The following is a 17,044-nucleotide window of genomic DNA, read 5'->3' as shown; positions in this document are numbered from 1 at the left end:
GTTCCAAAAAAAAAAAACCTTGAATTTGCTGCACACCGGCAACTATTTATATAGCATTTACATAGTATTAGGTATTTAAGTAGTCTAGAGATGATTTAAAATATACGGGAGGATATGTGTAGATTCAAATACCACATCATTTTATATGAGAGACTTGAGCACCTGTAGATTTTGATATCTGTGAGTGGGGGTAGGGGTTGGGGGGTGGTTCTGGAGCCAGTCTCCCAGATCCTGACGAATGACTATATAAGGCACTGGGCATATAGTGATAAAGAGGCATTGTCTCTGTTTTTGTATGTAGGTATAACTTTGATAAGTTCTATGAAGAAAAGGTATAATACTATAAAATGCAGGCTAATAAAAGGCATTCTTGGGCAAGTTGAACTTGGCTGAGATTCTTTGGTTTAGTTTGAACTTGTTGAATTTAAGGTACATATCCTCACTGAAGAAGAGATCTTAAAGATGGCTAGATTTACATAATCCAGAGCTCAGAAGTGAGATCTGGTCAATCATAGTTGTGTGGATGGTATTTGAAGCCGTGTGTGTGAATGAGCTCACATAAGGAGATAATATAGAGTGAGTAAAGAAGAGGACTTAGAAGTGAAGCTTCAGAAACTCCATAGTTAAATGGCCTGGTAGAAGAGGTTGAGTCTTCAAATGAAGTGTGAGAAGGATTAAAGAGCTTGGAGAAAACCAGGGAACTATGGTGTCACAGAAGACAAGAAAAGAGAATATTTCAGGATGGAGTGAATAGTAACTGGCATCAAAAGCTAATGAGATCCAACCATTGAATTAACGTGCAGGTCTTTGGTGACTTTAAGCAGAGCTGTTTTGATGTAACGATGGGAGCAGGAGTCAGACTGGAGTAGTTATTCAGAGTTGAGTGATATACTGTAATTGATCAGTTAATTAACTTTGAGAAAGAAGGGGATATCCTCATTTTCTGGCTACATTTGTGGTAAAAGAGAGAAGTGAAAGGAGAAGGAGAAATTAGAAAAGTAGTTGTATCAGTAGATATTAATAGAGAAGTGTACAACATTGTTCTGTGTACCTTGAAAATATGTATACACATATGATACCCCAATAAAACATGTACACAATTTATTAATATATAGTTCTATAACTAGAGTTTACTAAAATTAACCCATATCTGTTTTGGTTACCCTAAAGTTGAAATGTTCTAAATATTCGCTGATCACTGTTGCCAATGATTTGATATGTGTGTGTTATATTTTTAGTATCTGGAAGATTTATTTATTTTATTGGAGTGCTATGTATATAACTTATAATATTTTGAGTGTTTTCCATGTGTCAGGTACTGTGATAAGTCTTTTACCTGTTCTGTCTCATTTAATCCACTATCCCACAGGGTATGTGCCATTATTCTCATTTTACAGATCAGGAAACTTAAGGCCAAGAGAGGTTAAATGGTTTGATTAAGTCAGGTTGGAATCCTGGCCCATCTGTCAAGAGCCCGTGTACTTAACCATTCCAACATACACATATATTGTATCTAGGAATATGCATTTGGTATCTGTTATAGCATCTGCATATGTATTGATATGTACTACAGCATACTTAAGCAATTATTGACTGAGTAAAAGTAGTGATTTAAAAAGACTCAAGGCAGCAGAAACTAAAGATGTTCTTGAATGTAAAAGAGAGAAAAAAAATCGAACTTAAGCTATCAGAGGTTCCCTGTAAGAAGTGATTCTCAACCTTTTTTATTTTTTCCCCCAACTTACCTGAGTGGGATATGCTTTGCTCTGAAGCAGTGGTTCACTATAATGGTTATTTTTTAAATGCAAGAGTTATGATGATTACAGACCTGTTACTTTATGTTATTACCTTGTGTTTTGAAGGCTGGAGGGTATGGAATATATTTTAGATGTGTTTCTTAATGATTAAAATTTTAAAGTTTGTTTCTCCATATTATTTAAGATTCAACCTTGAATATCTTGAAATCTTACTAACCCAGAGCACAGTGGATGTACATTTTTAGACTTTATTATCTATCCTTTACTATGTTTTGAAAGCTTTTGCCAAAGATCTTTCAGATTATAGAACTTGTTAGTAAAGTTTAAGATTTATATTCCATGCTCATGAGGGTATGGTGAAATGGATATCTCATTTTCAAATGGTGGGAGCAGAAATCACCATAACCTTTCTGAACCATAATTCATCAAAATATATTAGAAACTTTAAAAATAATTTGTACTTTTTGACTTATAGCATTAATTTCTGAGGAAATGTAAATTTGGATTAAAGTGCTTCATCATAGCATTAATTGTAATTAATGAAAGGAATGAGTTGAAAATGGAAAAGCAACCAGAACATCTAAAACAGTTGAACATTTTTCAACCCTCATAAACTAAAATATTATTCAACCTTAAAAAATTATGTCCTCAATGACTATAAATGATCTAGGAAAATAAAGTACAATGACAAAAATATTAGGTGGAAAAATTTGTTTGTAGCAGGATTATACAGTTCGAATATAGGCTGGTCCATTCTCACCGTATTTTAGAGGGGGAAAGTGCTGTAAAGAAAAATCAAATGAGCTATTTCACTAGAAACAGGATTTCTTGATGATAATCCGTAGGGGCCATTCGTGTACTTCAGGAAGTCTGTGAACGCTGAAATTATTTGCAAAAAAAAAGTTGTATTTACATTTCCTTGGTGAGCCGGTCTAAGGTTTTTTGTTTGTTTTTATCACATTCTCTTAAGAATTTCAAAACTTGCTAAACAAACACAGACCACAATCATCCAAACACACCAACGGGTTATGAACCTTTGCTGTAAGCCATTGTGATACAAGCAGCACTGCCTACTTTTGCAAATAAAACTTTATTGGGGTTTGCCCTTTCACTTCTGTATTTTCTATGGCTGCTTTCATGATATAGCAGGGTTAAATAGTTGAGATGGAGAATGTATGGCCCATAAGCTGCTTTCTGGCCCTTTCAAAAAAAAAGTGTGTCAGCTCATGTCCTACTTTCTTATTTATTCTTTTCAACAACCCTGTGAGATAGATACTATTTTTATCTTCATTTTAGATGAGATGCAGAGAGGTTAAACAGCTAACCCCAAGTCACACAGCTAGAAAGGAGAAATTACCAAGATGTTAATAGTGGTGATATATGGGCAGAAAATGATGGATGATTTTTTTAAGTATCCAGATTCACTATAGTGAGTGTACATAACATAATCAAGAGGGGAGAAAGTTGTGAAAAAAAATTAGATAGAACTGAGTTATGAGAATCTTAAAAGTCATTCATCCTTTTTTATTATTTTGATTTGCTACATTTCATCCTGTGTTTGTAAAGAGCAGATATGCTATTTCTGCTTCTCTTTATGGGACTTAACTCTTCTGCAGTCCTTTCTTGATGTTTTTGAAAAAAATAAATTCTTCTGTTATTCTGTTGATAGTTTCTTAAAAATTCTTTATTAACTGAAGCCATTTTGTCCTTTAACTTTTTTTTATTACTGTTGTTCAAATTTTATTATTTTGAATTACTAGTTAGCCTTTTTTAATTGAAGTATAGTTGGTTTACAGTGTTGTGCCAATCTCTGCTTACAGCAAAGTGACTTAGTTTTACCATATACACATTTTTTTAATATTCTTTTTAAAATATTGCTTTGCATTATGGTTTATCCCAGGAGATTGGATATGGTTCTCTGTGCTATACAGTAGGACCTTGTTGTTTGTCCATTCTAAATGTAATAGTTGGCATCTACCAACCCCAAATTCCCAGTCCATCCCTCTCCCTTCCCCCTTCCCCTTGGCAGCTACAAGTCTGATCTCTATGTCTGTGAGTCTGTTTTTGTTTTGTAAATAGTTTCATTTGTGCCATATTTTAGATTCCACATACATTGCCCTTTAACTCTTTTTTTAAATTAATTAATTTTTAAATTTTTGGCTGCATTGGGTCTTCGTTGCTGTGCGTGGGCTTTCTCTAGTTGCGGCGAGTGGGGGCTACTCCTCGTTGTGGTACACGGGCTTCTCATTGCGGTGGCTTCTCTTGTAGCGGAACACGGGCTCTAGGCGTGGGGGCTTCAGTAGCTGTGGCATGTGGGCTCAGTAGTTGTGGCTCGCGGGCTCTAGAGAGCAGGCTCAGTAGTTGTGGTGCACTGGCTTAGTTGCTCCGCGGCATGTGGGATCTTCCCGGACCAGGGCTTGAACCCGTGTGCCTGACATTGGCCGGCGGACTCTTAACCACTGCATCACCAGGGAAGTCGCCCTTTAACTCTTGAGATTCTTTATCCTCTCTTTTATATTTTGAATTTAACTTCAACAACTATTAATTGCTCATAACTTAATAGGTGGTCATAAAATGCTGCATATGTGCCTATCTGACAATGTATACGTAACTTACTTTTTCTTAATGTCAGTCAATTGAATTATCCTTAATTATCTTAGGCATAGATCTAGATACATAAAAGTGTTGTAGAAGATACTCCTGAAAGAAAACATTGGCTGTGTACTATGTGGAAAGCTTCATCCTAATGATTACAGGGGATTTAGGGAGGAAAAGGTCACAACCCCTTCCCTCAAGGAACTGAATCATCTAATAAGGGAGAAAAAGCATATCTGACTACTGTAACTGCTGTTACAACCTTGGTCCAAGCTACAGTTGTCTTTCTCCTGGACAATTTTATCTCCCAGCTTTTAGTTTTTCTCAGTTTTTTCTCCACACAGCCAAAGTGATCCTTTTAAAGACATGAGTGAGGTCTCTTCTAAACCTTCCATGCTTTTCTATCTCAGGGTCAAAGCCAGAATTCTTACCATGGACTGCAGGGCTTCGTGATCCAGCCCCTGTCTAGCTCTTTGACTTGTCCCCTATTACTCTTTGTGTCTACTACTTACCTTCAGCTACCCTAGTGTTTTTGCCCCCTCCTTCGACTTGAATAACTATTCTCCTGCCACTTGGCCTTTGCTTTGTCTGTCAGAAACACTTCATTTGGGTCAAATGAATTGTTTCCCATTATCAAGTTCACAAAGAGAAATTAAAAACTAGAGTCCCATAGAGGTTAAGATATGAAATTCTTGCCTTCCTGGAATATTGCGTAATCAGAGACAGAGTGTGCCTGTCTGGTTAGGGTTGGGGAGTTTTCAGGAGCTATAGCTTGGTCGTGCTCCTCTGACTGGGAGTGGCTTCTTTCACACCTCAAAAGGAAAATTATTTAGCCTCCAATCTTACTTTTTAAAGAATCCGGAAGGTCAGTGGGCAAACACTTAATATTTTAACCAGCCAACACCCATTAAATTTAGAAACACTAGTAATTCCTTGAATTTAGTACATAATACAGTTGACTCACATCACTTTCGCCAGTAGGATTTAGTGATATCACTAAAGATGGATATTAGAGGAAAGATGGGTGCACAAAAAACAGGGTAACAAGTCAGTTTTGGTTTCAACTTTACCAGGGTGCCAGTCAGTTATGGCAACTGCCAGTGTCTATAACTTGTAAAGTTGTGCTGGGAAAATTCATCAAGTGGTTGTGCCACTGTGTGCTTATGATATTTTTCTGAGGGGTGGAAGCACTTTACCTGAACGTTCCTACTTCCTTGAAAGCTGTGTCTGAATTTCTGTCTTGCAGAGTTTATAAATTTCCATGGATTATAGCCACAGGCACCAAGGTCATACTTGATGTCTCTTCCTTTAGATTTCCTTTATATTAAAAGCTTTTACGGGCTTCCCTGGTGGCGCAGTGGTTGAGAGTCCGCCTACTGATGCAGGGGACACAGGTTCGTGCCCCGGTCTGGGAGGATCCCACATGCTGTGGAGCAGCTGGGCCCGTGAGCCATGTCCGCTGAGCCCGCGCATCTGGAGCCTGTGCTCTGCAACGGGAGAGGCCGCAGTGGTGAGAGGCCCGCGTACCGCAAAAAAAAAAAAAAGCTTTTACTTTCCATTTTTTCTGTGTTGTCCTGGTACTCCTTTGCTACAGTGAGTATAGATTCTGTTTAGTGGCACCAATTTCTATACTGCCTCTTGTAAAGAGTGTATCACTTACTTGCAGTGTGTAAAGCTCAAAGTATAATCTCTACAAGGCCCCACAAGGCTCCAGCCTTGCAATTTCCATAGCTCTAGTGTCCTGCTCTTGTCTCTGGACTCCTCCGTCCCCAACCTGTGCCAAGACATTTTTAGCCCTGTGCTACCTTGGCTTTTGCCACTTCCCCTGAAATTCTTAGGCCTATTGAGCTAAAATCATAAAAGCACTCCTCTTGTGCCCCATATTTGTATTATTTGGATAATAACCATAAATGGGTACCTGAAATGAAGCTACTTTTAATGTTTCTGATGTCTGCACTCATAGGAGCCCAGTAAAGACAGTACCTCTTCAGCTACTTGCTTCTCTAGACCTTTTCTTTATTCTGCTTTTAACTGTTATAGGCCTTGCATAATTTGTTCTACCTCATTGGCAGTGTAAACATTCCTTTTTGTCACGTTTCTTTCAGCAATAATAGGATATGCCATTTCAGATAAACATAGTTGGTTTCTGTTTTTGTTTATATTTTAGCCTATTCTTAAGTTGGCCCCTCTTGTCTTCCTTTCCCTTTCTCTTTGCTTTTGGGCTTAGGTTTTATTATTCTTCAATTATGTCTTCTAAGATCTGCCATAATGTCAGAGATGAAAGTCAAGGAATTCTGAGTTTATCAAAAAGCATTTATTATCGGGCTTCCCTGGTGGCGCAGTGGTTGAGAGTCCGCCTGCTGATGCAGGGGACATGGGTTCGTGCCCCGGTCTGGGAAGATCCCACATGCCGCGGAGCGGCTGGGCCCGTGAGCCATGGCCGCGGAGCCTGTGCGTCCAGAGCCTGTGCTCCGCAACGGGAGAGGCCACAACAGTGAGAGGCCCGCGTACCGCAAAAAAAAAAAAAAAAAGCATTTATTATCAAACAGATTTTTCCCACTCTCCTCTCCCAGGTTTAAGGAAGTCTTACCAGCTCAACATAAAACCTAGGTCTGACCTCTTATTTTGTTTTTCTTCAGTTTTGCTTTTCCTTGTCCACTCCCTGAGGCCTAACTTTGAGTTCCTGGGGCACTTTTCTTTGTGACACCATGCCATACCATACATTGCCCTCTGTAATAACTAGTAATTTGAAATGCACCTGAAATTCTTCAGGTATTTAAAGGTAATCCCTTAGCTTTTTTTAACCTTTCAAATCTGTACGCAGTCTTCATGGTGTGTTTTTTTTCACTTTTATTATGTACTTTCTATCTGTTTCTTTAAAATACCATCTTACCATACTTGAATTTCCAGTTCAGTTCACCGAGATTTCCATCCTACAGTTACCTGCTATCCCTCTGTTAGATACCTTTGGAGTCAGTCACCCTTCCTTTCTGATGAGTAGCAACTAAAATACTTTCTGCCCCCATTCCATCTTTAGGAACACATAGTTCTGGTATATATATTTCCTTTGTCTTTTTTCATATCTGACTAGTCTAGCTTCTGAGATTGAACTTACTTTTAAGGAAGTCCCTCTCTTCTTCCATCTTAACATGACCTCCTTTTTTTTATTTACTTTAACTCTTCCACTGTTACTTTAATTGAAAGTTTATCATCTTTTTAAAACAAATTTAGCTCTTCTTGAGACTAAGCAAACCTGGTACCTAAAGTTAGGTTTTGAGGCATAGGCCTTTTAAAAGTTTCCCTTTTGGCTTTGACTTTGTAATAATTCCATTGAGCTTTTCTTCTTCCTCATCCTAGGAAAGTGATTTATGCCCTAAACAATAAAGAACCTTGACCCTTCTTTATCTCTGCACTTAATAAAATCCACTGGACATCTTCACTGAACTCAGATAAAATCTTGACATCTATAGCTTTGATTATTTGTGTACATATCAATCTCAGAAGTTACTAGAGATTATATTATGACAGTGACTCTAGAAGCCTTTGGACAAGTCACATGAATATAAGAGCTGTTCTCTGAGAACAAAATTAAGAGGGACAGAATTAAGTCAGCTGATCTAAGACTAATATTAACAATTTAAAGTCTAGACATTAACACACTAGTGTGCTAAGACCCATATGGAACTTAACCAGCTTTTCAGTTTAATCCTCTGGCTTGTAGTCTTTGTTGAGAAACCAGACAGAAGGAACAAAAAGGATTTCCACCTACTAATATCTAAAAAACCTATACGGCTAATGGACATTTAAAAAATTCAATAATATAATTATTGCCTCAGCCACACCTGTAATACCATCTGTGGCCAGGCTATGCTAATTTTTTTTTTTTTAATTGAAGTATAGTTGATTTACAATATTGTGTTAATTTCAGATGTGCAGCATAATGATTCATTATTTTTGCAGATTATATTCCATTATAGGTCATTACAAGATAATGGGTATAATTCCTTGTGCTTTATGGTATATTCTGTTGCTTATCTTTTATATATAGCAGCTTGTATCTGTTAATCACACACCCCTAATTTGTCCCTCCCCCCTTCCCATTCCCCTTTGGTAACTACGAGTCTGTTTTCTATATTTGTGAGTCTGTTTCTGTTTTGCATATACATTCATTTGTATTATTTTTTAGATTCCACATATTTCATATAGTATTTGTCTTTCACATATTTCACCAAGCATAATATTCTCTAGGTCCATCCATGTTGCTGCAAATGGCAGTATTTTTTAATTTTTTTGTGGCTGATATTGCATTGTATATATATGCCACATCTTAATTCAGTTATCTCTTGATGGGCACTTGGGTTGCTTCCATGTCTTGGCTATTGTAAATAGTGCTGCTGTGAACATCAGGGCACATGTATCTTCGAATTAATGTTTTTGTGGGCTTTTTTCCATATATATACCCAGAAGTGGAATTGCTAGATCATATGGTATTTCTATTTTTAGTTTTTTAAGGAACCTCCATACTGTTTTCCACAGTGGCTACACCGATTTACATTCCCACCAATAGTGTAGAAGGGTTCCCCTTTCTCCATATCCTCTCCAACATTTGTTATCTGTAGACTTTTTGATGATAGCCATTCTGACAGGTGTGAGGTGATACCTAATTGTGGTTTTGATTTGCATTTCTCTTATAATTAGCGATATTGAGCATCTTTTCATGTGCCTGTTAGCCATCTGTATGTCTTCTTTGGGAAAATGTCTTTTCAGGTCTTCTGCTCATTTTTTGATTGGATTTTTTTTTCTAATTGAGTTGTATGAGCTGTTTGTATATTTTGGATATTAACCCCTTGGTCGCATCATTTGCATATATTTTCTCCCATTCCGTAGGTTTTTTTCCTTTTGTTGATGGTTTCCTTTGCTGTGCAAAAGCTTTTAAGTTTAGGTCCCATTTGTTTATTTTTGCTTTTATTTCTTTTGCCTTAGTGGCCATGCTAAATTGAAGTCAGATTTAGAATTTTGCTTAGCCCATGCTAGTTAAGACATTATCATGTGCACACACATCTGTGGATATCACCAGCTGCGGGCAAAAGAAGATATTTGTTCACCCAACATGTTCATTTGATATTCATATACATTTCCTTATATTTGGGGTTCCCTTGTCTGTGTGCCAATTTTAATGTTTATACAGGGAGCATTTAGTATATTATTCTCTCTAGTGAGTTTGAAATCAAAGAAAAAATTGATGGGTACCAAAACTGATCTAAAGCCTTTAAAATGAGCCTACTATTTACCTTTGGACCTACTTAAGAGAAAAATTGGGTCTTTAAGTTGATACTCAGGCAGCCACAGGGAGAACTCTGGCCAGCCTCATACCATATGGATGCAACATACTCAAGAAGGGAGATGAGAGTCTTCTGGGAGTGATACTTTTCACTGGTTTTCCACCAATGCTCTTTTTCTGTTCCAGGGTGTTATTTCTGATCTCACATTGTATTTAGTTGTTATTTCTCCTTAGTCTGTTCTATTCTGTAACAGTTCTTCTGTTTTTTCTTTCACGACCTTAACATGTTTGAAGAGTACTGATCAATTTTTTTGGTAGAATATCCTACAGTTTGGGTTTGTTTGATGATTTCTCATGATTGGAATGAGTTTATGCATTTTTGGCAAAAGTACCACAAAAATGCTTTTGTATTTCTTGGGGCTTCATATCAAGAGATTTATGATAATAATATGCTTTATTACTTATTAGTGATATTACCTTGATGGCTTTGTTAAGTTTGTGTCCGTGGGGTTTCTCCACTCTAAAGTTGCTATCTGTTTGTAGTTGATAACCGTCTTGCGGGAGATGCTTTGAAACTGCAAATCCTGCATCCTCAAACTTTTCACCCACTAATATTAGCATTGTTCCATGGATCTTGTCTGCAACATTCATTGCTGTGTACAGTATTTGCCTAATGGTGATTCTCTATTTCTCTCTTTTGTTCTATGTTTATTAATTAGTCTTCTTCCGTGAGGAAGAGCTGTCTCTTACACTTACTGATTAATTTGATTATTTGTAGGGACTCATGGATATTTATCTGGTTTTATGGATTAAAGTCCAATACTACCATCATTTATTTTGTTGCTCAAATTGTTCTAGATTTAACTGCTCGGAGCACCTTCAGGTTGGCTCCCATGTTCTTATATTCCATCACTGTTTCAGCATTTCATCTAGTTATTTTCCCTGTTCCATCCCTGCTGGAGGAGGGCTTGAGCAGCCCAAGTTCCTTGTGCCTGAGGAGCCCCAAGTTCCTCATATTGGAGAATAGTGTTTAGAAACCAAGATTTGGGCCCTAAGTGTGTATGTTGCTACTGAGGTGTCATTGCTGTGTGGCCCTCTCAATGGACAGAGCTAGGAAATTGTGTGTATATATATATATATATATATATATATAGTAGGTATATTACAAATGAATAACCTAATCATACTGAAAGGGGGTGGGGAAAAGGCTAACTTAATGTTTCTTACAATGTTTATTTTAGGTATTTAGAAGATTAACAAATTTATTCAGTGCATAGATTGGCATGTATTATAGGCATTTTTTGAAGCTCTTAGAATGGAAGGTAGTTGTGATGTGGCTAATCACATACGATAATGGCCATGGTTTGTAAATCAGATTTTAAAAGTGGGTGGATTCACTGTAAACAGGTAATGAAATTAACATTAGTGAACAGCTCCACTGACACCTGTGAAGTGTTTGATATAAATAATGAAAGTTGATGCCAGTGGGAGGTTTCAGGTAGGAAAATGACAGGGATGTGAATGGCCAGCTAATGGAAGTAAAGTCATGTGTGATAACTATGTTAATGATCTAGTCTATTATTACCTGGATTTAGAAATCAAGAGGATTGTTTGCTCAGTGACAAACTAGTGTTTGGTAGTCTTCATTGTTACATTAGAAAAAAGGAGAATTCAGTTAAGAAACAGATAATCATATTTTAGTCAATCACTTTATATGACATTTTAGGGGTTCCTAGACTGCTACGTTTGTATTATTTTTATACATTTGTGTATTAGGCAGCTCTGGCTGCCATAACAAAATATCACAGACTTGGCAGCTTAAACAATAGAAATGTATTTTCTCAGTTCTTGAGGCTAGAAGTCTGAGATCAGGGTGCCAGCATGGTTGAGTTCTGGCAAAGATGCTCTTCCTGGCTTGCAGGCTGCTGCCTTCTCTCTGTGGCCTCACCATCGCCTTCCCTCAGTGCATGCATGTAGAGGGACAGAAAGATCTCTCCTCTCTTCCTCTTGTTATAAGGCCACCAATACTATCTAATTAGGACCCCTTCCTTATCACATCATTTAACCTAAATTACTTCCTAAGAGTCCTATTTCCAGATACTGTCACACTGGGGTTAAGACTTCAATACATGAACTTTAGGGGGACACATTTTAGTCTGTAGTAATTTGGATGATGTTCGTAAGTAAAGAATGTAATTATACAGCAGTTCTTTACATAGTAACAGTAAAAACTGTTACTTATTAGAATACCAAAGAAAATGACAAATGTAGGATGTGTTGCTCACCGCACAGTGACCTGGTAGAGCACATTCAGATTATGATGTCATGGTTATCAGCTCTCATTACCTGAGTGCTTATGATAACAGTTATAATGCAGGAGAAAACTTTCAAAGTAAAAAGATAGTGTAATGTATAGTTTTACATATTTTAAGGAAAATATTTAAAAAGTGGTGTTATAGTGAATGTTATAGTGAATTATTAGTGTCTGGCATGACATTAAACAGTATAAGAAGATACAGTCAGCCCTCTGTATCTGTAGGTTCCACATCTGTGGATTCAACCAACTGTGGATCAAAACTATTTGGAAAAAAAATTCCAGAAAGTTCCAAAACACAAAACTTGAATTTGCTATGCGCTAGCAACTATTTACATAGTATTTACATTGTATTAGGTATTATAAGTAATCTAGAGATGATTTAAAGTATACGAGAGGACGTGTGTAGGTTATATGCAAATACATTATTTATATAAAGGACTTGAACATCTGCAGATTTTGGTATGGGGTGGGGGATCCTGGAACCAATCCTCCACAGATACTGAGGGCAACTGTATGTAAATTTCAGCCAGTTTTGTTTATGTCCCTTAAAGGGTATTGTGGGAAACCTACTGGGGGTGTCGTGCACAAGTACTTTTATTGTGTTAGGTTTGGGCTCAGCTGGATGAGGCAGGGTATTAATAGCCGAATCTTGGTGAATGAGGGAAGCTACAATGAGAACAGAACCTGAGAAAGTAGAAAGCTTCTCTTCTAAGGAGATAAACCCAGCCCATAAATAGGAAGTGCATAAGGTTGTAAGTAGAAATGTATTAGGGCAAACTATTTCGGATTAAAGGTAGAAAAAATGTGAGTCTGTTAGTACCTGTTTTTTATGTGGCACCAGAATCGTGGTGTGGGGGCCAAAAAGAGGCAATAAAGGTAGTCAAACACTTTAGTGAAGAGAAAATTTAAAGCCAGGAAACCACCATTTATCTAACCTTCTTCTCCTTCTTCTTCTTTTTTTTTTTTTTTTTTTTTTTTTTTTTCCTGTGGTGGTTTGGAAAAATTTGTCCTACTTGGAGTCATCATAGTTACTAGTAGTTTTTACTTCCCAGCTAGTAAGGACTACTAGATATAGAAGGGGGATACAAGTTCACAGAGCTGATACTCTCTAGCTTTCTTCTTTATCCATACATGTTCCTAGAAACATTGGAGACATGCTAGACACCTGGTAATGCAATTTGGAATTGTCAAACAAGTGTGAAGTGTCTGGGATTTTATCTAAGGTAGATTGCCACAGTTTCACAAATGCTGGCCCAAGACATGAAACTCCTGGATCAGAGATAGCAGACTCTGTTACTCATGGCACAGTAAGCAGCATGTGCTTCAAGTTCATGATGGTTCCCTTTGCCCCTCAAGTGTCACAAAGGTGATGTGAATGGCCCAGGTGGATCCTGAACTCATAGTAAGTTTATATCACAGCTTAGGAACCCCAAGCTTAGGGAGTCCTAATCTTTTATAATGGTCTGCAAGCATATCTGCCTGACCTTTGCTCCAGAGAGACACATTGCTTTGGGCAGGGGCATCATGGATATCATCTCTATTTTTCAAGGCTGTTCCCTGTAAACATCTTTGAAAGGATGAAGGCAGTCAGGGCCTCTTTTAAAAAACTGTGGAAATACAAGAGACTCATGGAAAATTATCTCCAACAGGAAGTGATTAGTATGAAAAGTCCTTGAGCTCTGAATGTTCTTGGCTTTTCTACTCTGCTCTAGTTTTACCAGCTTTTAAATCAGGAGTTGGCAGACTTTTTCTGTAAAGGGTCAGATATTAAATATTCTAGACTTTGTGAGCCATATGATTTCTGTCACAACTACTCAACCTGTTGTAGCAGGAAAGCAGCCATAGATAATATGTAAATGGATGAACCTGGTTATGTTCCAATAAGACTTTATGGACATTGAAATTTGAATTTCATGTGATTTTCATACATCACAAAATGTTTTTTTCAACCATTTGAAAATGTAACATCCATTTCTTAGCTTGTAGGTCATGCAAAAATGTGTAGCAGGCTGAATTTGGCCTATATGCCATAGTTTGCCAACTTGTTTTATAAGATGAATTTCTAGAATATAATAGTTTTAATACAGCAGTCTTGCATATGAGATATCATAATTAACATTTTATAGCAATTGATAGTTCTAAAATGTTTTCTCATAAATTATTCCCAATTTAGCTTCAGAGTAAATCTGCAAGATAAGCATTATTATCTCCATTTTATGGTGAGGCAACTACTGCATAGAGAAGGAAGATGACATACCCAATTCATAAAACTAGTTAAGTGACAGAGCCAAGACTGATTATATTCTGTATTCTTTTCTCCTCAGTATGGTACAGTTTAAACTTTCCTAATCAGAGTATCACACCACTATAATACTCATTTGTTGCCAGAATGTTTAGAGTTCAGTCTTGTAAATATTAATGGTAATAATCATGCTCATTTCTAATTTTCTTTATTACTATAGTCTACTGTCTAGCTATTTTAATATTTGATAATTGGCATTTTGACAAAAACTAGATATGGGATGTAAAGGCATTTGTTACAACATTTGGCAGCTGAACTGTGTGGTCATTTATATACTATATTTCTTTTCCACATTTTCAAATAATAGTTCATTTTATTTTCAGATGTATACCATGAAACTAAACAATAAGGAACTTTTTCCCCTTCCTAAATCATGTGTTCATGCTGAACTAATATTTTAATTTATCTGGTATAATTTAATTTATCCAAATTTAACATTTTCTCTAATAATGTACTTTTTGGATTGCTTCCCTATCAGGTGGTTGAAGATTATGCTGGAAGATGGCAGGTCCCTTTGCCACAGCTTCAGGTTCTTCAGACTGCACTTTGCTGTTTTACATCAGCCAGTGCATCATTCCCAGATGAATGTGAGCACGTACAATATGTTTTGAGTAGCCTTGCTTTGTAAGTACTCTTTACTTCTTACGAAAGTATTTTCTTGATATATTTGAGAACTGGTTTTTGATTATTTTCCCTGCAGAAGAAACCTTTCCTAAAGTCTTCCCTCAAAAAGATTTCTATTTCTTCATTTAAGTGTTTAGGTTTAATTTTGGACATTTAACCACAATTTTACTTTTAGCTTTAGAGTTAAGTGGAATTGTTATATAGATTCTTAGGTTTACTACTAGCACTTTCCTTTCCTTTTTAATTCCCCAGATTCCCTTGGCAAACTTTAATGGTAAATCCCAGCAGCAGTTGAGGCCATCATAGATCTTAAATCGGGCCAGAAAGAGGTTAGGAAACTTTGGTTTTTAAAAATACTTGTAAAGGACTTCGAGTTAAAGATCACAAACTGAGCACTTGTATTTATCGTTTTTGCCCTCCTAGATCCTACTAAAATAGTAAAGAAGTAAAAGAGGGAAATACAGTGAAAAGAAAATAGAGAAGAGTCATCAGTGAATGAAAAGATTTCAACAATTTTCTTTGGGAAAGAAAACAGATAGAGGAGTGTCTTTGAAACATGTCAGAGCAAGTCACAACTTAATTTTCTTTTCTTTTTTTGTTCCTCACATTACACTCACATCACATTAGTGGGTTTGAATTCATTTATCAACATTACAAAATACAATAGAAAATATCAGAGTGTGTCTCATGGGATAAGTATTATTTTGTAAAACTCTTGTTTTATATATTTATTTTTATGTATGTGTATACTTTATTATTTGTAAAACATTTTTTGAAACTGTGGGTAGCATATAAAACAAAATTATCCTCTGCCTTATAAGATAGGAGGAAGACCATCTGTCCTGCCTCCTTCCCCTTGGAATCCTAGGGAGGTATAGAATTTGAACATTATAGGTATGAAATAGAGAGTAGGGAATGGGATACTTTGGGAGAATACAGATAAAGGAGTTAATTGCAGTTTTTCCATTCAGGCCATTCACTAGACCCTAGGGCCTGGGTAGGGTGGGGAAACAGCATTGATACTTTCTTTTTTTCTCTAATGAAATTAAATGACTTTGAAGCAGTGACCTTTGTATTCTGGCAATTAAGTGTTCTTCTTGAGACAGCTACCTAATCACTTAATTACCCTAAAGAAAAACTTACCAGTCACCAAACTCTAGACATGCTTGCTCACAGGGCTCCCAATTAAACTGCTTGTGGCTTTATTCTTAGATATTAATGGATATTCAAGAATCATCAGACATTTGGGGAATGCCTTCAACATGAAAAAAATACAATGAAAACAAACTAAAAAAAAATTCTGGAAGAAATACAGTTAATGTTGAAAACAAAAAATTTAAAAGAGAAATGTAAAATCTATAATTAGCATTTTCAGAGAGAGTTGAGAAGATTTGTAGGACATTAAAACATCAACATATCATGCTGTGTGAAAGGAATAAAGAGATACCAAAAATGAGTTTGTGGAAATTAAAAATATGTGATGGTTAAAATTTAAAATTCTGTAGGAAAGTTGCAAGGTAAAGTTGAAAAAATAATCTAGAATGTAAAACAAAACCAAAGTGAAGGAATGCTCAGAAGAACACCGATACAGTGACTTCATGTAGGAGGTTCATTATTTAACTAGCTGAAGTTCCAGAAAAAGAATTTAGAGAATATATGTTGGAGGAAATTTTCAAATAAATATATAATAAAAGAATTTCCCAGAAATAAAAGTCATAAACTTCCAGACTGAAAGAGCCCAAGAAGTGCTCAGCACAATGAATATAAAAAATACTCAGCTAAATACATCATTTTGCAATTTGAAAATAACAAGAATGAAAAAGCAGATTTGAACACCTTCTAGAGAGAAAAAACTAGGTCACCTACAAAGGAACAAACATCAGATTGATGTTTGTTGATATATTCTACCACCCAACAGTGGGTGGTAGAATATAATGAATCAATGTCTCTGAAGTTTTGAAGAGAAATTATTTTCAGTGTAGAATTTTATACTCATTCAAACTGTCAGTGAAGTGTGAGAGTAGAAACAATATTTCCAGGCATGTAAGGACCTAGGAGATTGATTTATCCACATTCTCTTTCTTGGGAAGTTATTAGAGAATGTACTCCAGAAAAATGGGGTATAATATAAAAAGACCAGATGACAATGGATCTAGAAAACAGTAGCT

At 36.4% G+C, this 17,044-nt stretch overlaps 1 protein-coding gene across 3 annotated transcripts in view; it reads left to right on the top strand.

Moving 5' to 3' along the window:
- The window catches only part of ZNF654 (zinc finger protein 654), a 91,154-nt gene that overhangs the window by 7,440 nt on the left and 66,670 nt on the right, over positions 1-17,044 (top strand). For all 3 annotated transcript variants that reach the window (XM_019922486.3, XM_019922484.3, XM_019922485.3), the window contains exon 2: positions 14,731-14,876. In XM_019922486.3, the coding sequence (XP_019778045.1) occupies positions 14,731-14,876 (146 nt within the window). The remainder of the gene's footprint in view (positions 1-14,730; positions 14,877-17,044) is intronic.

Source organism: Tursiops truncatus, chromosome 4 (assembly GCF_011762595.2).
Source record: "Tursiops truncatus isolate mTurTru1 chromosome 4, mTurTru1.mat.Y, whole genome shotgun sequence".
Taxonomy (NCBI): Eukaryota; Metazoa; Chordata; class Mammalia; order Artiodactyla; family Delphinidae; genus Tursiops; species Tursiops truncatus.
This window is presented reverse-complemented; position numbering and strand designations above follow the sequence as displayed.